General features: G+C 41.9%; 1 protein-coding gene across 2 annotated transcripts in view; it reads right to left on the bottom strand.

The window, feature by feature from the left end:
- Window positions 1-23,597, bottom strand: part of SLC25A21 (solute carrier family 25 member 21) — a 275,507-nt gene that overhangs the window by 4,352 nt on the left and 247,558 nt on the right. The window contains exons 4-8 of one of the 2 annotated variants that reach the window (XM_035109126.2): window positions 20,447-20,513; window positions 12,755-12,814; window positions 9,751-9,858; window positions 2,813-2,977; window positions 159-340 (exon numbers count right to left, since the gene is read on the bottom strand). In XM_035109126.2, the coding sequence (XP_034965017.1) occupies window positions 159-340; window positions 2,813-2,977; window positions 9,751-9,858; window positions 12,755-12,814; window positions 20,447-20,513 (582 nt within the window). The remainder of the gene's footprint in view (window positions 1-158; window positions 341-2,812; window positions 2,978-9,750; window positions 9,859-12,754; window positions 12,815-20,446; window positions 20,514-23,597) is intronic. The other variant, XM_035109135.2, reaches the window with a different exon arrangement.

The following is a 23,597-nucleotide window of genomic DNA, read 5'->3' as shown; positions in this document are numbered from 1 at the left end:
CTGAAATGCTGCACTCTTGAGCGCTCCTGATACATAAGCACTGCGAAGGGTGGCTTTTATGGGCCTCATCAAATCTGAAATATAACAATGTGGTTTTATGGACTCATGTGAACAAGCCAGAGACCTGGATATTTATGATTGAAATAAGAATGCTTTACCCTTCTTCTTTATAGACGGTTGCCATAGTTTTAAAACAGGTCCTGTACTTGATCTCTCCAGGAACCGGCTGTGGTCCTTGAATCCGACTTTTTGCAACATCAAAAGGGATGTTAATAATCGAGGCTATTGTTCCTGAGGCTAGCCCGATTCCAAATTTCCTCAGAAACTCCAAGGTTGGATCCTAGATAAACAAACAAACAAAAGGGGAGTGGGTAGGAGAGGGAGAAAATGAATGGGAGAGAGAGAGAAAAAGAAAGAAACTAAAAGAGGAACAGAAGCACCTCAATTGGTTAAAGACTATAAAGTAATATGCATTTAATCAGAAGTCTTGCACGACACGACACACTCCTGTTATTCTAGCGGAACACATTAGGATTTCCTACGCTGGGGCTTGTTTTCTTGACAATCCTATTGGCTATGTTTTTACACATGGTCTAAATTGCTGAAGTACACATTTCCTCACACAGGATTTATAAACACAGTTCATAAAGCAAGACCGGTACGGCATATGGGGATGATTTGTATAATTGGGCTTCACAATGTACTTAGTATTACTGTATCAAAACGGGAGAAATCCAAGCACACTATTAGCTAATTGGCCAGAATATTTTACAAATGACAGCAACTTCCACCATGAAGCCTACTAAAATGCTCATTTGTGTGCTAGACCCCCAAATGTTAAATTAAATAAAGGCTAATCTCAAGTCTGCTGCTTTCCCCTCCAGGTTTTTTACATTTAGTTTCACGTGTAGCTGATGCACTGTACTAAGCAGCAACGGCTTCCTGCTATTAACAATCCAACAGCGGTGCAACTGCAAGGCAGACAGGAGCGCCCTGTGCATTATAAACAGTAGTAACTGACTCAGCTAATTGGCTGAAGAATTTACAACACATTGTTCCCAAAGCCGACTATTTTGCCCTGGTTTAAAAAAGGTAGAAACTGGCTGTAAAGTCAGCCTGAAAACAATGTTTTTTCTGTATGGGCTGAGACAATCCAACTGTGTTCATATTTCCTCAGACAGCCGTCCTACCCACGTACTCCCTGGAACATCAAAAGTGCTCAATTAGTTTATTTGGAAGTGAAATTTTCCTTCATAAAGTCTAATCCCATATGTGTGAACGCTGGGAGCTGCCAGCGAATGCTGTCATATTGGATTTCCTAGGTACTTTACAATATGACTTTAAGAACCCCCCTTTTTATTCTTGCGCCAGGGAAGCAAGAAAAGACCCCCTAATTTCTATACAATATAGTAACATGCAGAGCACATTTGTTGCGACACATTGCCAGAAGATTCCTTAGAGGGAGCAAAATGGGTGTAAAATCCACATGTGGTATCAGGCCAGATTCTGTCGGTCCACACTAAAAAGCTCCAGTTCTACATCTTAAAGCTCAAAACATAGTTTATTTTAGCTAAAATGTCAAGAAGCGCAATTTTAAATTAATACAATTAATGCATTATCAGAGAGGATATAAGCTGCTAATGGAGCTTGCAATTTTCCTGTTCAGAAGATTGGATGGGTTCACACCATGTTTTGGAAAAATGGTAGGGAATACAACATGTTAAATACAGGTCAAAAATGGGAAGGAACAACTTCACTCGGGGATTGGAAAAGCAGTATAATAACTTACTATAAGAAGCTTTCGGAAGACTGTAAAATAACAACCCAACATATTTGCCAGGCTGCTGGCATAAGTTTTATTTACTGAAATCAGAGAACAAATTATGAGCAAGTTGGTAGAAAGACTTATCAGCAGAGGAACTTCTGCTGCAAGTTTTAGAGTTTTCATGGCACATTGCAAGTGTTGGCAAAGCCACCACAAAAAGGAAGCAGGTGATTGCTAGCATCAGTCACTGTATGATAGGCCTGTATGCACTGTGAGTAGGATGCATATGCTTTAGGATCTCTATGGTTTAGGAATTGGATACACTAGTTGCTTCCCTTAAAGCCCTATGGCCTCATCATTATCATAATTAAAGTTAAATATCCTCTCAGGGAAACAACACAATACATTTTTGGGTTAAAGGAATGATATTGTGCTGTGGGGCTTGGACACCCAAATCTGCCTTGTACTCATTTCATAATTTGGGGCAAGTCTGTTGTTTCCTTAGTGTGTGTCATTAGTTTGTTTGTTTTTTAAAATGGGTGTTGCAGAAATAATTGCAGAAGCATAGGTTGATAACCGGGCTTGTGACTGAGACTTTGCCTTATCTCCAGGTTGAAGTCTTGTCTCCATCTAGTCCAGAGTTTCCCAAACTTGGGTCTCCAGCTGTTTTGGGACTACAGTTCCCATGATCCCTCACCATTGGTCCTGCTAGCTTGGGATGGTGGGAGTTGTATTCCAAAAACTGTTGGATCTAGTTCAACATGGTGTTTCCAACAGTGGCTTGCTAAATGCCTCAAGGAAGTTGATAAGCAGGGCATCAGGGCAACAGTATTCCTCTGTTGCTTCGTTCTACATCTGACATTCATAGATATTCTGCCTCTGAACATGAAAGAGGAGGATGGTGACAAAACTAGAATTAGCTGGCTCTGCCTGTCACTGGCTCTGGATATGCCTACCTTTGACCTCCCTGCCTTTTGCTCTATCAACCGCAAATGGTCTCAGTCATGACTATATTAGGTTTCTTATTTTATAGAATGAGGCACCCACCTTGCTGACAGGAACGACGTTTTTCACATTGAAGTAGAAACCAAAATAGACCATATTGAAAACTCCATGACGTCCCAAAGTAGCAGACAAGCCTTTGTTGAGTCCCCGGAGACCCAACCCATTGGCCTGAATAATCTGCCGAGCTTTGCCAAAGGTAGAGGGCTGCTGTATGAAAAAAAGCAAAGTAACCATGAACCATAGGCCCCTTTTCCAATTTGATGCTTAACCAATCTCCGTTGTAGAAGACAATAAATGAAATGGCACATTCCATATTAAAATATAACCAAATACAATAATTTGCCAAGAAAGCAGATGCACATGTGAATAGGTAATGACTAGAAGTGCATCTGTTCTGAAACATGCATGCACATCCATGAATGAACTTGGACCCATGCACAGTAGTCAGGGAGGGCTGTCATCCCCTCCTGTTACATCGCCCTTAGGAACGTAAGAGGCTGCCATGGATCCATTGAGCTCAGCATCATTTGGGAAGCTCAGAATGAAGGGGAAGACTGGGCTTCAAAGAAAAAGGGCAATCTCAGTGTGTGTAAAGGGGGATGTTCTGCTGCTGGTGGAAATGGTGGGGTGAGTTCCCCTGTGACAAGCAGCCACCTTTGGTGGTGGAAGCACCAGCCTGCTCACTCCACCACTTCCACGAGCAGTGGAATATGCCCCTCTTGCCAAGTTTTGGGGAGAGAGAGGCGTTCAGGTGTGTGGCGTTTCTCCTCGTCTTCACTGCCTCTGGGGCAAATCCCTTGCAGAACTCCCCCTCCCTCTCACCAATGGGCAGAGGGGGCCCTCTTGAGAGGTAATTCAAGAGGTGGTGGCCCAGGAAAGGACTTTATCTGTGACAGCCCTCAGGTTGTGGAATTCATTCCCCACAAAAGTTCCTTTGGCACCCGTCATATGCTGAAGGTGCAACTCTTTACCCTGGCACTGGACATTTGAGTGGGAGAGAGAGATTTTGAACCCACCCTATTCTCTTTACGGCAATCTCTTTTGTTTTTAATTTTTTAAATTAAAGTAATAATCAAGAACAAATATGTGCACCCCACCACCAAGACCATTCCATTGTAATTATCCAATCTCCCAAGATTTCAATGGACTGCAATCTCCTTTAAGTGTTTTAGCATTGTAATTTTAAATGGTTGAAACCTGCCTTGGGACCTCATGGTGAAGAGCGGGTAAGAAATAATAGAATATAGAATCAGAATCGTAGTATTTTCGAGTTGGAAGGGATCCCGAGGATCCCAAATCATCATCTTCTTCTTCTTCTTCTTCTTCTTCTTCTTCTTCTTCTTCTTCTTCTTCTTCTTCTTCTTCTTCTTCTTCTTCTTCTCCTTCTCCTTCTCCTTCTCCTTCTCCTTCTTCTTCTCCTTCTTACTGAACTGTTGGAAGCCTAGTTTTGATTATTTTAACTATAAGATCTGGAAACTCTCACATTCTAGGCCAGGCATCCCCAAACTGCGGCCCTCCAGATGTTTTGGCCTACAACTCCCACGATCCCTAGCTAACAGGACCAGTGGTCAGGGAAGTTGGGAATTGTAGTCCAAAACATCTGAAGGGCCGAAGTTTGGGGATGCCTGTTCTAGGCAATAAATGTATCACAATCCAGATAAAAATAATCCTGTTCCTAGACAATATATTTCTAATGAACAATTGAAGATATTCTAGACTCTTCCTTTGGCTTCTCTTGCTTATTTTGGGGTTATTTTGACTATCTGAAAAATCTCACACTTTTTTGTTTTTTATTAAAGATTTTCTTGATTTACAGAAATATATGCAATGTCTCTCGTAACATTTTTACAAATCGGTTTCATTTGTTGAAAGGGGGATAGAAGTAGATGGGGGAGGTGGACGGGGGTCAGGTGACGATGTTTCTATTTTACTTAATATATGTGGGGGGGGGGGCGGTGGTTTGTCAGCGTCACTTGTGCAGGTTCTCTGTTGTTCCCTTGTGTTCCTTTGGTGGTAAAATCTCACACTTTTGACCAATAATTGGAACCTGTGGCCCTTCAAATGTTGGACTACATCTTCCATCACGACCATTGACCATGTTTGCTGGGGCTAACAGGAGTTACATATAATAAGAAAAGGCCTGCTAGATCATACCAAAGGCCCATCTAGCCCAACATCCTGTTCTCATGGTGGCCAATAAGATACTTACTGGAAGTCTACCTGTCTTGTTGGAGAGCACCAAGATCTGGAGGGCCATAGATTCCTCACCCCTGCTTTACACTACACTTGAACGACAACCACAAAATATCAGTTTCCTATTAAAAAATATTTCTAATAACCGTTGTAAACATTCCTTCTAAATCAGCCAGGGAGAGGATACTTTCAGATTAGAGGAACTGTGTAACTAATTTGTGTGACCATTTCTAGAGTCTTAAACTTTTAAAACTCCAATGCATGACTGTGGAAGATTGCTTTTAACATTTTTTTTACTGTTATGTCTTTAGCCCCAAGTTAAAGATTATTATTTTTCTTGTCAATTGTTTGCTTGCTTAACTTTGCTTTCCACTAATGTTACCTTTGCGTAGTCAAATATTTAATTAGAAAGGCAAAACTTGACTTCCGCAAGGATGCTTAAACAGGGAAATGAAGACAATTTTGACTACTGCTTTGTAAACGGTGCTGATTTCAATGCACTTATTTGTTTAATGAGCTCCCATTGCGAAATGCCAGCAAAAATGACCAACAGATGATCCAAATAATATCCAACCCACCAGGTTAGTGCTTATTCAGGTGACAGGCAAGCTGAATTTCCTTTTAATATTTTGTTTCACTCAGATTTACATTTATCTAACAGGTATCTATGATTCACTTTGTAAGAGTAAAAAGCAAACCTCACACAACAACAGACTATATGGCTGCAATAGAATACAGTGGTACCTCGGTTTAAGTACACAATTGGTTCCGGAAGTCTGTACTTAACCTGAAGCGTACTTAACCTGAAGCGAACTTTCCCATTAAAAGTAATGGAAAGTGGATTAATCCACTCCAGACGGTCCACAGAGTACTTTACCTGAAGCGTACTTAACCTGAAGCGAACTTTCCCATTAAAAGTAATGGAAAGTGGATTAATCCGTTCCAGATGGTCCGCGGAGTACTTAAACTGAAATACTCAACCCGAAGTGTACTTAAACCAAGGTATGACTGTATAGGGCTTTATTGTAAACTTCCCAGCAAGAACTTAATGCCCAGGGAGAGTCATACAAATACCATAAAAATATAAATAAATTGCTATGGTAATATTTACCTAGGTCTGTCCAGACTATGATTTTAGTACGCTGCAAGCAGTCTCAATAAATAACAGGAGTGATCTATTTGGAAAAGGCCTATGTAAAAAACATACAACTGATTCTGTAAAGCTCGTTAAGATTGCTCTGAAAAGAAATGAGAAAAATTCAAGGGGCAGGAAAGGATTCTTTGATTAATGTGTTGCATCTATGGAAATGTGTGGCAAGAGCCAAGTTATGTTAGGGGGCATTAGAAGTGCAAATCTATGTATGTTTACTCGGAAGTAAGTCTCAATGAATTCAATGGGGCTAATATTATTATTATTAATTAAATTTATATACTGTACTGTACTGCCCTTCATCTGAGGATCACATATCGAGGTGAGTATAGAAGTGCAGTTAGACCAGGGGTCAGCAAACTTTTTCAGCAGGGGGCCGGTCCACTGTCCCTCAGACCTTGTTGGGGGCCAGACTGTATTTTGAAAAAAAGTATGAACGAATTCCTATGCACTACAAATAACCCAGAGATGCATTTTAAATAAAAGGACACATTCGACTCATGTAAAAACACCAGGCAAGCCCCGCAAATAACCCAGAGATGCATTTTAAATAAAAGGACACATTCTACTCATGTAAAAACATGCTGATTCCTGGACCATCCGTGGGCCGGGTTTAGAAGGCGATTGGGCCGCATTCGGCCCCCGGGCCTTAGTTTGGGGACCCCTGAGTTAGACAGTGCAATCCTATACCTGTCTATTCAGAAGTACACCTGATTGATTTCAATGGGACTGAGCGCAATCCTACAACCCTCTGCAATTATGATGGATCAAGAGAGGTAGGATTGAGCATGGCCACCTCTCTGCTGGCATAGAGGAGCACCACTGCTGGCGGAGGTCCTGAGCTCTGTTTAGCAGGCAGAAAGCTATGGCCAGTGGTTGTCCTGCTGCTTGTAGCCAGCAGAAAACCATGAAAGATAACCATGGGGGGAAGGGCACTGAAATCTTCTCTCTGGGGACCTGCCTGCTTCCTCATTCACGTTAAGCCACGGTTTTTCTCATTTGTTATTTACAAACTGTGTCTCAGTATACCATTGATAGAAGTAGGGGGGGAAGAACCCTGTAGAATTGTTGCTAATCACTTCGCTCTGAAGTTTGCAATTTGCTTATTACATGTAAGTACTGTACCCCACATGTAAGTGGGGTAAATTATTTATTTTTTGTGGCTACCTTAGTGTCCAAAGTCAGATGAGTCTATACGAAAAGCAACCGCCCCCAATAAAATAAAATAAAAACAAAATCTCATTTATTTAAATGAGGAAAGGAATTTTCTGTTTGTTTTCTTTAGAAAGTTCTCGGGCATTTCCCAACATGTCAAGACATACTGTTTGCTGGTAGATTCATTTCTCCTGCATTTGAAGTAAAGAAAATGTGTTTCTTTAAGTAAGAGCCCTGAATAAAAGGCATACAGAATAACTACTGTATATTCCAGCAAGGAGGTGGCGAAGTATGCTGGGGCTTCTGTTATCTTTTTGTGCTTGAAGTGCAGGTGGTCTCTGTGCTCTGGAAAGGAAAGACTCTAAATGCAAAAGCAGCTACCCAAACCACTCTGTGTTGCAAATGTCCATAGAGTCTTCCAACAAGAAACTGCTCTGCACCCACCAAGCTAATCGGCTTTAAAAGACAGACAAATTGCATGAAGGAGAGAGCCACCAATGGCTACCATGCCCTCCAACATGTTGAGTCCTAAAACTGGGATGTGCATCTTACAGTCCATGTTCCTGCATGAGTCACGTGACTCATGTGACATCACGGAGCCCAAAAGATGTGGGTTTTTTCGGGCTGTGCATTTTGGGGTGCCACACGAGATCACAACCCTGCACGAGATCTCGGGGCAAAATTGTGCAAGATCAAGGCGACCCCAATGGCAGCTGTGCTCTCGTGGGTAAAAATGGGATGTCCCAGTTTTTATTGGAGCCTTGCGGGTTGTGCGTGACTAGCCATGATGGCTATGCTTGGATTCCACAGCTGGAGGCAGCAAAGCTTCTGAATACCAGTCACTGGAAACCACAGGAGGGGAGAGCACTTCTGTGCTCAAATCCTGCTTGTGGGTTTCTCACAGGCACCTTGTCAGGAGTATGGGCAGGAGTCAGGCTCTGGGGTCTGTAGTGCTTTGCAGGACTGGGGCCTGCCTCAGCTTGTGCTGGAGAAAGCAAGGAGTGGTCACTCAGGTGAGGCCACTTGATACTTCACTGCACCTGGTGGCAGGAGCTGGGAGGGATAAAAGCTCAGCATTTCCCTGCAGCTCTTTGCCACAGCAACGCTATCCCTGCCTGCTTGCTTCTGGCCCCTTGATCCTTGGACCCTTGCTTTGCCGACGCCTTGCTCCTTGACTCCCAGACCTTTGCCTCTGCCTTGCTCCTTGACCCTGCGAATGCCTGCTGCTGGACCCTCAACCCTGCACCTGTTCCTGCTTCTTCACCACCATCTTGCCTCTGGTCCTGACATCCTCAGCCAGGGCTTCAACCGCCTGCCAACCGGACCGTGACACACCTGGGTGGCCACTTTAAGAATCAGATGCTGGACTTGATGGGTAATTGACACTGCTGCTTGAAGGTTATCACTCCAGATCAGCGGCGTAGCTAGCCGCTCAGGTTTCCAGGTGTGGCATGTGCGTCCTGCAGCCGGGGACGGGGTGAGCTGCTTGGAGCCTCTCTGCCACCTCCCGCTCATCTGTAGGGCGGCGGAGGGAGAGGCGGAGGGCAGGCGCAAGTCCCACACTGCCATTTCAGGAGCCTGCAGGCACCCAAGCCACCATGTCACTCCCAGAAGAGACATGTGGCTCAGGCACACTGCAGGGCCCGTGGTAAGTGCCGGCCCCCGTGGTGTGACGCCCAGTGCCAGCCACATTTTGTTACGTTTGTTGACCGAACTAAAAAGTTTAGTGAGCCCAATTTTTATTTTTTTAAACTCTTTTTTGGGGGTCATTTTGTCGCCCCCCCCAGTGATGACACCTGGGGTGGGCGGCACCCCCCGCACCCCCTTCCTCCGCCACTGCTCCAGATCTGCCCTACCAGGAGTGCCACTCTGGGAACAGTAATGAGCTAGTTGGGCCAAAGGTCTGGTTCAATATAAGCTGGTGTTCCAGAGGTATAGCCTCATAATCGTCTGGCCTAACAAACATAAGAGCCTATATGTACTGTGGCTTTGAGCACTTTCATGCTCTCTTCTGTTAGTTGATTTTCAACATGTTAGTAGAATACTTTGGGCGGGGGGGAATTTAGTGCATAATGTTGAAAAACCAAATTGTAGGCTTACCTTTCACAATGTAAAGTTTAGAGTGAGGATATATATTTAAAACAAAAAGCTGCTTCCTTTCTATTCTTCTCCCCTTCCTCCTACCCCCTTCCCTTTGTTCTGTGCTGGTACCACTCCATTTCCTGACCATTATAGAGCAAAGGATACCCTAGAAACATTGGTGAGGCACCGCCAAATACTAATTTCCCACCGCATCATCCGTCTCAAATTTGCCTCTCCAGCTGTTTTGAAATGGCAACACTTAAACTGGGACCATCACTTGTTTTAAACTGCCCCAAGAGATTCCCCTCTTCCTACAGCTCGCTCTTGATTAACATTCTATACTTGTTATCCAAGCACTTGCATTTCCCAACATATTGAAAAAATATTCCAGTTGCCATACCTCTGAGAAAGCATCCCGATTTGCCTGGAGGCTAACCTTGACTACTTCAAAAGGGTTAACCACAACTGCTTCTGTTAGCCCGGATCCCAAGCCAGCAACTGCAAATGTCTAAAAGAGTTAAATCAATCAGTTTTCATGCACACTGCGGTAAAACATCCCCGTACATCACATTCTGAAGTTGAGCATTAAGCTGACTGATATGATGAAAGTCGAGAGACCTACCCTTGTGCAGTAGTATACCATTACTAAACAGCTTTCGTCCTTGATTAGATGTTGACAGTTCATGCAGAAGAAATTACAAAAGCCACAAACCACATTCCAAATATTCCAAATAAAATGTCAAAGTCCTATCAACAACACATTCTCCCTAGATGGGGGTGGGGAAGCTTTGTGAGTGATTTTAAGAAATGTATATGTGGTATAAAGCTTGCCCTCCACATTGTGTTTAAGGAGAGTTTTGCCTCGTGAAGAATAATTTACACGTTATTATGAGTATAATATAGACACAAAGGCAGCTCTTGAAACCACTTACCAGGGAAGTATAAAACAGTGACTTAATTAGGTAGTAAATCTAATACAAAGAAAACACAGGACTAAATAACTGCGCTTCTTAGTTCAACAAGTGTCTTAGAAGAAAAGTTTTCCAAGGCAGAGTTCACCTCTGAAACAACTTAAGTAAGGTATTAGTAATAGGTGGCAAATATTTATATACCCCAAATAACATACTGCTTGGTGCTATGGCCTCATTAGAATGCAACTGACCGTCAAGGCATTGACATAATATAAATTTTACATAGAGTAAAATCACTTAAGAGTAAAACTTTTTTCTTCAAAAAACCACGTTTCCTAACATTGAGCACATAACCCAGTAGAGGCTTAGCTGTGCTTAAGAACATTGATTTCAGTGGACTGCTATTTCATACTGTTTCCTAGCATGCAATGATTGCAGTGGGTTTTCTGAATTCTCTGGCTCTTCCAAAGACAGCTGAATCTTGGAGGAGAGTTCATTTCTGGAAAAGCTTCTGACTCTACATGGGGTTGGAGGAAGAATAGAGAAATTGCAGAGCATGGGTGGAAGTGTTTGTGTGTGGCAGAGGCTGAAATCATTACATGCTGCTAAGACCCACTGAATGCACTGGGGCTTGCTTCTGAGTCAAGATGTATAGGATTATACAGTGATGGCCTCTTTAGACCCTGCAGTTCGTAAGGAAAACAGAATCAGCTTCCAGTATTCTTCAACATACTGGGTGAATAAGCTGATGAGTTGTATGGGGCATACAGTCAGATATAATCATACCAATATGTCTACAATAATGGCACAGTCCATTGCCACCACAGGTGCAGAAATATAATCAGTTGATTTGAAGTGGGCTGGGTCAAACTATAGACCACTGGAATCAATGGGTTTATATAGATGTTGTAGACCCCCAAACCCAGGTGGCGCTGTGGGTTAAACCACAGAGTCTAGGGCTTGCTGATCAGAAGGTCGGCGGTTCGAATCCCTGCAATGGGGTGAGCTCCCATTGCTTGGCCCCAGCTCCTGCCCACCTAGCAGTTCGGAAGCACATCAAAGTGCAAGTAGATAAATAGGGACCGCTCTGGCAGGAAGGTAAACGGCATTTCCATGTGCTGCTCTGGTTCACCAGAAGCAGCTTTGTCATGCTGGCCACATGACCCAGAAGCTGTCTGCGGACAAACGCTGGCTCCCTTGCCTATAGAGCAAGATGAGCGCCGCAACCCCAGAGTCGGACACGACTGGACCTGATGATCAGGGGCCCCTTTACCCTTTACCTTTAGACCCCCAAACCAACTTTTTACCTGCTGGGGAAAAAATTGTTTTCTTTTTTGTGAGCTCTGCCAGATCCAGAGTCATTCTGCCTGACTTCAGGTACATCTCTTGTTTGCCTTCACTATCTCCTTGCCAAAAAGCCCTTGAATCATTACTGTCCGTCTCCTCTGCCAAGGCTTTATAACATGAGAAATAGTCCATAGTCTATGAAGCGCAGTAAACCACGAGTAAAGAATGCTGTACAACAAAAGACTGTTTTCTCCTGGAAAGCAAAACGAACCAGAGCTTTCACTGTTAAAAAGGTACATGGCAACTTTAAGGATTTATCTCATGTTATTTGGGGAAAGTGGCAGTCCGCAAGAAAAGAAAAAGAAATGAAAGAAAGGAAAAGAAAAGGCAGAGAGAGAGAGAGAACCTTCAAGGAATGGGGACAATGTAATAACAGTAATATAACAGATGCATTCAATAACTAGAATAGTAATAACTCAGTGTCTTCATGCTGACTTTATATCACGTTGGCCAATTATGCAAATTCTAATGAAGGGTCTCTTCCTTTATATGACAAACAAAAATATGCCTGTCACAAAACTTCCACTGAGAGAGCCAAACTCCAGAAATGCTTCCAATCCTATAACTTGTTTAACCAAGAAATCTATAATCCAGATGGTCAGGAGTTTTTGGGTTTTTTTTTTTTGCCAGTGCACTCTTCCAATTTGCTTTTTGGTAACAGCATTAAAGTCACATGGACTGATTCCTGGGTGGCCAAGTTCCTAGGATCTATGAGATGCATCCTGCCCAGAGATCTCCAGGCACAAATTCTCTTCCATATTTTGCATAAACAAAGAGGGTGGGATCCAGACTGGCAGGAGTAGCAGCTGCACTTGCACAATGATACAAAGATCCTCCTTCATGCGGACCATCTCTGAAATGTCCCCTATCAAGGTCCAAAATTAATGTGGGGCTGCCATTGGCAGGATGTTTTACTCTTCCATTGTGTGTGAGCAAAAGTTCTTTCTGTTAGTCCACAAAGCATATGGATCTAACAGTTTTCTCTTCTCTCTCTGCTTTGTCCCTCCATCATGTGTCTTTGCTCATCCTACTTCATTCTATTGATCAATGTGAGGGGAAAAGGAGAAGGAGAAGGAGGAAGAATGTCTCATGAGAACTATAGTAAGTCTCCTTATTCCCATTACAAAAGTGTATAACCTTACTTACCAGTGCTGGTGACAGTGAAACATTTCCAAGTAATTTCTTGTATTGTTCAAAGGTGAAAAACTGGAAAGTAAATACAGTGAAATTTAAAACTCAAGAATGGAGTAGAGATTCTTATCAGAGAAAGCTGTTTACCTTTATTGGTCTAACGAAAGACAAAGAGAAGGATTTGATCTGGTGGTCCCTTGTTGAGTGATTAGTACTACACACAGGGCTTTGGTTAAATTTGAATCAGGCAAATTTTATTCTCAGATCACTTAAAAAACACACACAGATACCAAGCACTCAATCTAATTATAGCAGCTTTCCACCTCAATGTCTTTTTTCCTCTTAGCCCAGAAAGAAAATAATAATACTTTCCAAACTTCTTCAAAAATCAAATAACCATTTGTCATTTGTGTAGCTTCTTGTGCCAAGAACAGACTGCTCCTTACCAAACAGTGCAAAGCTTTCCTCCTTATTCCAGATAGTGAATACAGGGCAGTTTTCTCTTTTTCTTATTATCATTTAATATCAATTTAAACAACTGAGACAGATCCCACACTTGCAAAATCCATCATTGTTGAGATCAGATACAGTATACTGTGCTATTACGATTTGAGCAGTTGACAAAACACTTTAAAATTGCTCCAGTCTTTGGTACAGGAATTATTCCTTTAAAACTTGGTAAGAATGTTGTTATTGGATCAAGCACAGTGTTAACGTTAAATATCACCATCACTATTGGGTTGTTTTTTTTAAGAACCAAAACGGAACAATGGTTTGGATCCAGAGGTACACAAGTGCAAGGCTGCTTGAACCTGGACTTTCCCACCCACTCTTCTCTTCTGCAGCCCCCGGATCCCCAGATAACTTTTTAAAAGCTGATTTTCCAACCGTGCAAATTTCTCACTAGAAACCCCTACACTAAAAAGGGGGGCAGGAAATACAGTAAACACAAATGGTGCTTTGCTCCTTATGCAGTGGCAATTTCTGCATAAGAATCAGGACAGTTTATCCATCATACAGCAATGATTTATTCATGGATCTGTCTCCATTCTGTAACTAACAGGTGCAAAAACAGGAGTAGTTTAAGGGCATTTACAAGGATGTGATGAAGCATTATTGCACAAAGATGATGAAAATGTGGTTCGGGCCACAAAGAAGGTAATTTAATATGGTTTTGGCATTATAAGTATGGAAATTAGCACATTCTTCCCTTACAAAATTTGTGCACATGCTTCAATGCTGCCCCTGTCACAGCCTTCGGTTAGGTGATGAATAACACACAGACCCAACATGTCTAATTCCTCTCCTCTCATTTTTCAAACTGTACATTATCAGCTCTCCAACTGCACACAATTTTTCCCAGTTCCACATTTTGCGCACTAAACAGACACACCCGTAGAGCCCCACTCCCAAACCCTTGCATGACATTTTGAATGTGGTCCTGCAGTGGGAAGGGAGAATTGCCCCAAGCCATCACTCTCCACGGGCATGTGGGGGTGGAGGTAAATGTCAGCAAAGCTGCTTTCTGCAGCAATTGCCTGGGCGGAGATTCTCATGGCAAACTCAGCCGTACAACTGATCCAGCAGACTGGAACGGTAACTTTGACACTCCTTTCTGGGTACTTCTGCATAACCAAGTACCCAGCGGAGAACTCGGCTGCATAGCTGTACCAGGCATGTCTCTATATTCCCCACACCTGCCATCACAAATGGCCTCGTGGGCCAAAGTGGGAGTTGCATCAAGCCAAATTTGGCCTGCAGGATGAAGTTTCTCCATCCACTTGCTGTAGAGGATTTACATCAGGGAGGCTAGTCTGACAGTAAGAGCTGTTAGACAGTGGATCAGACTCCCACCAGAGGTGGTGGACTCTCCTTCCTTGGCCACCTGACATGGATGCTTTAGTTAAGATTCCTGCATTGCAGGGGGTTGGACGACATGACCCTTGGCATCCCTTTCAATTCTCCAATTCTATGATTCTCTTTGCTGAATCTGTTATTTCCCATCACCATTCTCTGGCTTTGATAATTTCTGCCAGCACTACTTTGAGGATACCTAGTGCAATAAAAGGGCACAAGGAGAAGGTGACGACAGAGGACAAGATGGTTGGACAGTGTTCTCAAAGCTACCAACATGAGTTTGACCAAACTGCGGGAGGCAGTGGAAGACGGGAGTGCCTGGCGTGCTCTGGTCCATGGGGTCACGAAGTGTCGCACGACTAAACGACTAAACAACAGCAGCAACAACAAGAACAACAACAACAGTGCGATAAAAAATACCATGGCATTCACATGCATGGGATATATTTAAAAAATGACCATTACATTAAAAATTTCAGAGAAAAGACATCTAGTGGGTAACACTGCTCAGCAGCTGGCAACATGGCTGTGCCCTGGAGCAGAACTGTTTTCATTTACATCCAATGAAAGGGTTCCTGGAGGGTGTAAGGTAGTCTACCTGCAGCAACTGCCAGTGCCTTCTTGTGGAGCACCAGCTCAGACCTGGAGAACCATAGTTTTTTTGTGCAATTCTCCTTTTCAGCATGCTCAGGCTGCTTTGTAAAGTGTAACATTTCCCTTTGCTCCAGTTCTCCTCCATTTGAAACAGGTTTCACACACAGTACCCTTGGAAGAAGCATCCGTACCCTACCATATTTCTACCAGGGCTTCTATCATACTTTTCTCCCAATGTTTAACTCTCCTATGACACTAAATCCACAGGGGTATGGAGTGCTGGGCCAGTTGCAGATGCTTGAAGCATCCCTCAATGCAGTCTTTCTTCTGGGCCACCTTCTGGAGGACAGGTGCCATTGGTGGCTGGGGCTAGAGGGAAAAGTGGATGGAGCAATTTACCCTTGTGCTAGTTTCTACACACGCACACACCCTTCTCTATCCTCTACCCTGGCAAGCGAGAGGCAGAATCAGAGTTCAAAGACATATTCCAACTGAGCAAAAATACTAAAAGAAGGTGCAAAGTGGAGCTGGTGAGGGGTGGGCCTGGGAGAGGGTGTGGCATGGGGGAGAGTTTGATGCTTCAATGAATGGGTGAGTGCCTAAGGCCAAAGCAACTTTTCATGTAAGATGACTTGTAGTATACAGATGGGATTTTAAATCTCCTTTAAACATTTTGAAATCGATGAGGCACAAGCATTATGGAACATGTTACCTTACACCGCATAGCACATGGAAAACTGGTCCTACTGCAGTATTCAAAAACGTATCTATAAATCACAACATGGTAAGTTAATTCCCTGAATGCAGTATGGGATTCAATGTTAAAAACTGTGCTACAAATACTTGCGAAAAATTAATTTGGACAATAACCCTACAATGTGTCTGTACTCAGAAATAAGTCCTATTGAGCTCAGTGGATTGCTTTGAAAGGCTGCAATTCTATATGCAGAGCTCTGGGAGTTGTATGACTCTTTGAAGTCAATGAGACTCCATTTTGAGTAAACTTACAAAATACTGTACTATAGAAGTGAGCAACAAAATCAATAGGATTATGCAAAATTAGGTGAAATGAGGACTGCGGCCATGAGTAATTTAAAGCCTAAATGGCAAAATTACAGCACAAGCCTTTGCCTGTCTACTCAGAGGTAAGCGTCATTGAGTTCTATAGGGTTTCCTCCCGGAAAAGTATGTATAGGATTGAAGCCTAAGTATCAAAACAGATTTTCATATTGCACATTCAACTAACAGATCTACCATTTCCCCCCCTATATATTGTCACAATGAACTTTTTCATGGAATTTTAGGTATTCCTTTAATGTTTCCCATACCCTCTATGCATGCCGCCTAGCAATCTTTTGCACTTAAAATTTGCTTTCAAAATACGATTGCTTCCTAAAGCCATAAACAGAAGAACTAGTTAGTATGTAGCATAGCAACTCTGTTTCATATTATGGGGACAGTTTTGAAGCTGAACAATCCTAGGAAACTCTAAATGAAGGACCAAAATGCACACAACTAACCGAGTACGATTTAGCCTTTCAGAAAATTCAACAGTTTGCTTCAATGGCTCACTTTTTTTTAAAGAGCTCAAAATATCCTTATCAAAATAGAGAGAAGCAACTTTTGTTGCTGTTGAACAGTGATCCCCCCTTTTTTTGCTATGGTAAAAAACAAAAAAATGCTTTCTTCACAAACATCCAAAGAAAAATAATTGCAAAATATATGTCTTCATGTATCTAATAACCAGTGCTGTCCATCTGGCAAAGATACATTTAAATCTAAGTTCCACAGAGGAGGGGGAAAACGTCAAAGTACTTACCATATGTCTCAATAACATTAAGGTAAAAATGTCTGGGAAGGAACACATGCAAAATATGTATTTGCCCAACAAGATCATCTGTTAACCATTGTACTGGCACTGTTCATGTCTTTTCTTTAAGTCGAAACTAAATCAGGGCTATAAAGTTTGGCTTTTTATCCTTCAGAATTACCAGCTTTCTTTCAGAAGGGGGGGGGGCAGAGAAAGACAGAAAGAGGCACAGACAGACAGACAAAGGATCTGAACTCTTCAAAGTGAAATTGTCTTTGACACATGGCGTCCAAGTGACATATTACCTTAATTATAATGGCTTTATTTTTACATGCAAATGGATTTACCAAAGGAATAGACAATTATATTTTTCTTCTGAACAGGAACTCGGCCTTGTTTGTTTATCTGAGTGATCTTTTATCAGCGCAGCAGTTTTATAATTCAAGGCAGCCTTTCTCTGTAAGTTTCCCCAAGATGTGGATGGCAGGTACGGAGGCAGCTGTACAAAATTACCACAATACAACTCGAATTATTGTATCAAATTTGGAAGGGATTCCAAGGCCCATCTAGCGCATGCACACACACACACGTTTGGTGATACACTCCCGCTTCTCTGGGTAACTCTTTCCTAGTAAATTGGGACAAATCTATAATCTCCTTAGAAATAAATGCCATTGAATTCAATGTGATTTTCTTCTGAGGATTTTATCGTTAGTGTTGAAGCAAAGCTCATGGGCAAGTTCTCTCAAGCAAGTTGTCCCAATTCAATCCATACTAAAATATATAATTTATAGACTCATACAGTGGAACCTCGGTTTATGTACACCTCGGTTTACGAATTTTCGGTTTACGAACTCTGCAGACCCATCTGGAATGGATTAATTCACTTTCCATTACTTTCAATGGGAAAGTTCGCTTCAGTTTATGAACGCTTCAGTTTATGAACAGACTTCTGGAACCAATTACACCCATGCTTCGGGTTAAGTACGCTTCAGGTTGAGTACTCCGCAGACCCGTCTGGAATGGATTAATTCACTTTCCATTACTTTCAATGGGAAAGTTCGCTTCAGTTTATGAACGCTTCAGTTTAAGTACTCCGCGGACCATCTGGAACAGATTAATCCACTTTCCATTACTTTCAATGGGAAAGTTCGCTTCAGTTTATGAACGCTTCAGTTTATGAACAGACTTCCGGAACCAACTGTGTTCATAAACTGAGGTACCACTGTAATTATGTGAGCACAGGGACGCTGGTGGCACTGTGGGTTAAACCACTGAGCCTAGGGCTTGCTGATCAGAAGGTCGGCGGTTCGAATCCCCGTGACGGGGTGAGCTCCCGTTGTTTGGTCCCAGCTCCTGCCAACCTAGCAGTTTGAAAGCGGGAAGGTAAACGGCGTTTCCATGTGCTGCTCTGGTTCACCAGAAGCAGCTTTGTCATGCTGGCCACATGACCTGGAAGCTGTACACCGGCTCCCTCAGCCAATAATGAGAGATGAGCGCCGCAACCCCAGAGTCGGTCACGACTGGACATATTGGTCAGGGTCCCTTTACCTTTTTAATTATGTGAGCATCCAATTATAGATACTGATGGATTTTGTATATATAAATATAGGTTGGGTGTGTGTGGGGGGGAATCTTAGTCTGCAATCATTATGTATTTATCAACAGATGTTTGAACATTGTGTGTGTGTGTGTGTGTGTATACATTCACATGCATGCAACCACAAGTTCTGCTTCCTTATCTAAATCAAGCCCTCCACATTATTTTCTCTTTTCAATCTAAGATTAGCAAGCAATCCAGACAATTCTATCTGAAATGCAAGGTTACCAGCAGGCCACTGAAGTTCAGATTGCACGGCACAGGAAGTATAAGGAAAGTTTCTCCTTTAAAGAGTGGATGGACAGAATGTGCTCTATAGTACTCTGAACGTCTAACCCAGTATGTGAGGGTAAGCCTGAGGTTTTGCAGAGAAAGATCATTTGGACACAGTGTGTATTTAAGCTATGTCAACCTTTTGTATTTGCCCTCCCCTATCCTCCATGTTACACGGTGGGGAGGCTCTGTATCCTCAAGGGAAGGCCCAAATTAAAATGGTTCGCATCTGGAAAAAATTAAAAGAAAACTTATATTTTTACTGATGTGTATTCAACAATGGTTCATATGTTATCAAGTTCTCCATTTTCATACCTTATACTGCTGCCTAATTCTGTGTGTCATTCACCCCTCAATAAAAGCATTTATAATGAAAAGAAAAGGTAGAGATGGGCTACTACTATTCCATCAATTCAGATATAGTGAGACATGTGTAAAGAGGTCCACACTCAGCTTAATGGAGTTCTAATCTGAAAAAAAATGTCTCCTTCTGAAATTCCAGATGGTATAATAATTGCTTAACTCTCCATCTATTTCATGGAAGACCCCAGACATCCATAGGGCCTGCCTTTTAAAAAGAATTTATGGGGCCAGCAGTTTCACCTGGCCCTACTGTTAAATGCCAGCTGGACACCCACATCAGTTTTCTGAAGCTGAATCCTGGTTGTGAATCTTTCCAGCTCACACATAACATTTGTCTGACTAGGTGGCAGGTCGAGCCCTTCATTTTTTAAAATTCATTTGAAACAGCCTGGATTTTAATAATTCATTTTGGTGTTTTTGTTCTGTTTTGCAAAAAGCTGATTTGAGCACAGAGAAAGCAGGCTATAAATGTTTTACACAAAGAAACAAAGCCCATTTGTGAAAAGTTCTTTATCGCACAGAATTTTCACAGTGCTATTTGGAAACCGAAAAAAAAATCAGGTTTAAAAATGTATGCTAGTGTTTTATTGGTTACAGTATAGTTATTGTTGTTGTTAGTTGTTGGCATCTTAGTGGGGTGGGGTGGCAGTATTCATTTGACCTTCTCTTGCCCACATGGCCATGGCTTACTGGGAGGTAGAAGGCAAGAGGGCGACGAGATCGTTACATGCAAATGCACTGGCAGGAAAACTAGACTGGATCTGCCAGTGGTTTGCACTGCACCATCCTCACCGCTGCCTTTTCTCTTCCCTTCAATGTCTTGGTGAGCAGCAGCAAAGCGGGCAACAGAAGGTCAGCAGAATATCGCTGCCCTATCGTAATCATACTTTAATTTGTATGCCACCTTTCCATACTTAAAACCATGCTCAAAGTAGCTTGCAACGTGAAAAGATTTGCATGATTACAAACATAACAAAAGTAATAATAAACAATAAATAAAACACATCAAAAAGTGTGCAACCAAATTGAAAAATTTCCACATAAATCACAGTAAGATCTAAAAAATAAAGATACAAAATATTAATATCAAATAGCAGCAACAAACACCCCTAAACAATGCCCCAGCCCCATCAGCTGCTATTGGTGTTATCTCATATGTTACCTGTCATATGTTATACAACAATAGTGAATTGTATTAGTGGAGTAATACCTTTACTGCCCTTTTGGGAGTCTCAGCCAAGATTGGAGGGAGTATTCCTTTGTAGAAACCGAACAATCTATTGAAAGAAGAAGAAGAAGAAAAAGAAGAGGTTATTCAGGTATGTACTGTATGAGTATTAGCCAAGTGACAAACCTGTTTTCTTTTCAGAATAAAACAACTAATCTCAAGGCAGTCTTAATTATTCAGAACAGCCTTTATTGTCAACAGAGAAGGTCTGTTTTCATACTGATTGTGTAACTACTGCTGCAGTCCTTAAACTACGTCTCCTGAGATAATGCCACTGACTTCAAGGGGACAAAACTGAAATGAATTATTTGAGGAACAAGGCTCAAATCTGAGTCTACACCTCTGAAAGAAGAAGCAAAAAGTAAACACAAATTCAACACACAGTGCATATCGATTAGGGCTGGAAGCTATACTATCCAATGATAATCCTACTCAGAGCAGACCCATCAAAATTAAGACACGATGGTCTCAATGGGTCTACTCTAAGTAAAACTTAGTTGGATACTATCCAATGTTATCTGAAGAAGTGTGCATGCACACGAAAGCTTATACCAAGAACAAACTTAGTTGATCTCTAAGGTGCTACTGGACATATATATATATATATATTGACTGCGTCAGACCAACACGGCTACCTACATGAATCTAGAACTATCCAATGGGACTTAGCATTTAGTCCAACCCCCTGTAATGTAGGAATCTCAACTCAAGCACAAACGGCAGATGACCATCCAGCCTCTGCTTAAAAACCTCCAAGGAAGGAGAGGAGAGTTCACCACCTCCTGAGGTAGACTGTTGCACTGTCAAACAGATCTTATGTCAGGAAGTTCTTCCTGATGGCTGGTCAGAATCTCCTTTCTTGTAACTTGAACCCATTGCTTTGGGTTCTAGCCTCCAGAGCAGGAGAAAACAAGGTTGCTCCATCCTCCATGTGACAGCCCTTTAGATATAGTATTTGAAGATTGCTATCATATCTCCTCTCAGTGTCCTCTTTTCCAGGCTAAACATACCCAGCTCCTTCAAGCGTTCCTCATCAGACTTAGTTTCCAGACCCTTGATCATCTTGGTTGTCCTCCTCTGCACACGTTTCAGCTTGTCAATATCCTTCTTTAATTGTGGTGCCCAGAATTGAACACAGTATTCCTGGTGTGGACTGACAAAGGCAGAATAGACCGGGACTATTATGTCCCTTGATCTGGATGCTATATGGCTGTTGATGCAGCCTAGAATAGCCTTTGCTTTTTTTGCTGCTGCATTACACTGTTGACTCGTGTTAAGCTTGTGGTCTACTAAACATATCCAGAACATATGAATGTGAGCTCTCCTCACTCCCCTTTAATTTGAGTACTCTTATACAATCCTCATGTGGGTCTTTGCCACCATTTTGTATCCGGCATGGCTAGAGGAATTACATGTAGCTTGAATAGATTTTGTTTTAAAGGAAGGAGTGAAAGCAGATGGTAAGTGTGAGCTGGTAAAGGCACAACAAACTCAGCTCATCACCTGCCTTGCTGAAAATCAGATTTCTATTAAATCATCTCCCTCAAACACCTTGCCTCCAGAAGGTCTGTATGACTTGTCATCAATGGATCGTAGCTTGTGTAAGACACACCGGATCGGTCTTGTCTGCACCTCAAAAATCTATGAATTGACTTTGGTCCTGCATTATTACAAGGGTTCAACCTGAAGTCTACTTGCGCCCCTCAAGAGACAGACCAAGTCAGTGCATATGGCGAGAGGGAAAAGAAAATGTGCATTTGATCTAGGAACATAGGAAATAGAAAATAATGGAAAGCACATGAGCTGTGAGCAACAAAAACCAAAAACTGCCCAAGATATAACCAGGATATCCTACGATGGGAGTTGTGTCCTTACAGATATTTCTGTAGAAGCAGCCTTGCTGGGAGGACAGCTGTTTCAAGCAGAAGATTTTGGGGATTCAGAGGAGAAATCGTTATTCATACACATGAGCACGTGTCAGAAGACAACCACACAAAAACACTGTCTTTTTTTTTGCACCATCTATTTCATTTTATGTTTTTGTAGAAAGTGATCATCAGTTTTCTTCTTGTCTTATGTCCAAGTTGCCACATTTTCTCAGCAGCTTCATTAATGTCTCATGGAAACATAGCATGAAAATACACCAGCATTTTATTTATTTATTTTTAATATGCATACCATATCTTCATTAAAAATATGTACACACACACAATCAATCAATCAATCAATCAAGAAAAACCACATAAAAAACCAAAATCGCAGATCACAGGTTATCAGATAACAGTCCCCTTAATTGTCAGGAGAACCTTGGTGGCATAGAAGAGTTTAGCAAAAATTAAAAAATGAATACTGAAGACCCATGCTGAATCTCTATTGGAAGGGCATTCCATAAGACTGGGCCAACGACACTGAAGGCTCAGTTTTGTGCTGACTTCAGGTAAGCCTTGCCAACCATGGGGAAAACCAATCACTCCTATAGATGATCTCAGAGATTTTAGTGATCATTTCTTCTCATATATCTCATATATACATCTGTGATTGTTATTTTCATGAATACCTACATTTTATGCAAACTTTCCCTTGGTCTAAGCATTCTTGTATACTTTTTTTGGTTGGAGAACTGCCCCACAAAATTCAGGGATGTGTGAATTTCAAAGGACAGCTGTATTTCACGTCACATTCAGAAAAGTGCAAATTAGGTAGGTCAGTTCACATTAGAAAGGATTAATTCAAATTAAACTGTGAACTGAATCAAATATATCCTCCATCCACAGTTGCATTGGGCCCACAAAATATTACCGATCAAAGTTTCATTATGAAGGTTTATGCTGAAATGTTGGTGCGCAGAGTTATAAATAGAATCTAAGAATGTGACATAGAGGAAGAATTAAATTCACGTGATGGTGTTGTGTATTGTTACAGGATTCATTTTTGTTGGTCATTTTTGTTGGGCTTCTCTATTTCTGTCCTCTGGCGCATCCAATTGCACTTTCTCCTGTCCTAAGGGTCAGAGGACTTTCAAGAAAGGTCTGGAATGTGACGGTGCAGGAAACTGCAGTGAGGAGGGGCGATTCAGAAAAAACTGCGAAGCTTGTCTAAACCATTACTTTATGGAAAGCCAGCTCAAAATTTA

This window comes from Zootoca vivipara, chromosome 1, assembly GCF_963506605.1.
Source record: "Zootoca vivipara chromosome 1, rZooViv1.1, whole genome shotgun sequence".
NCBI classification, from domain to species: domain Eukaryota; kingdom Metazoa; phylum Chordata; class Lepidosauria; order Squamata; family Lacertidae; genus Zootoca; species Zootoca vivipara.
The sequence above is the reverse complement of the archived record's forward strand: the minus strand, read 5'-3'. Positions and strand labels throughout refer to the sequence as shown.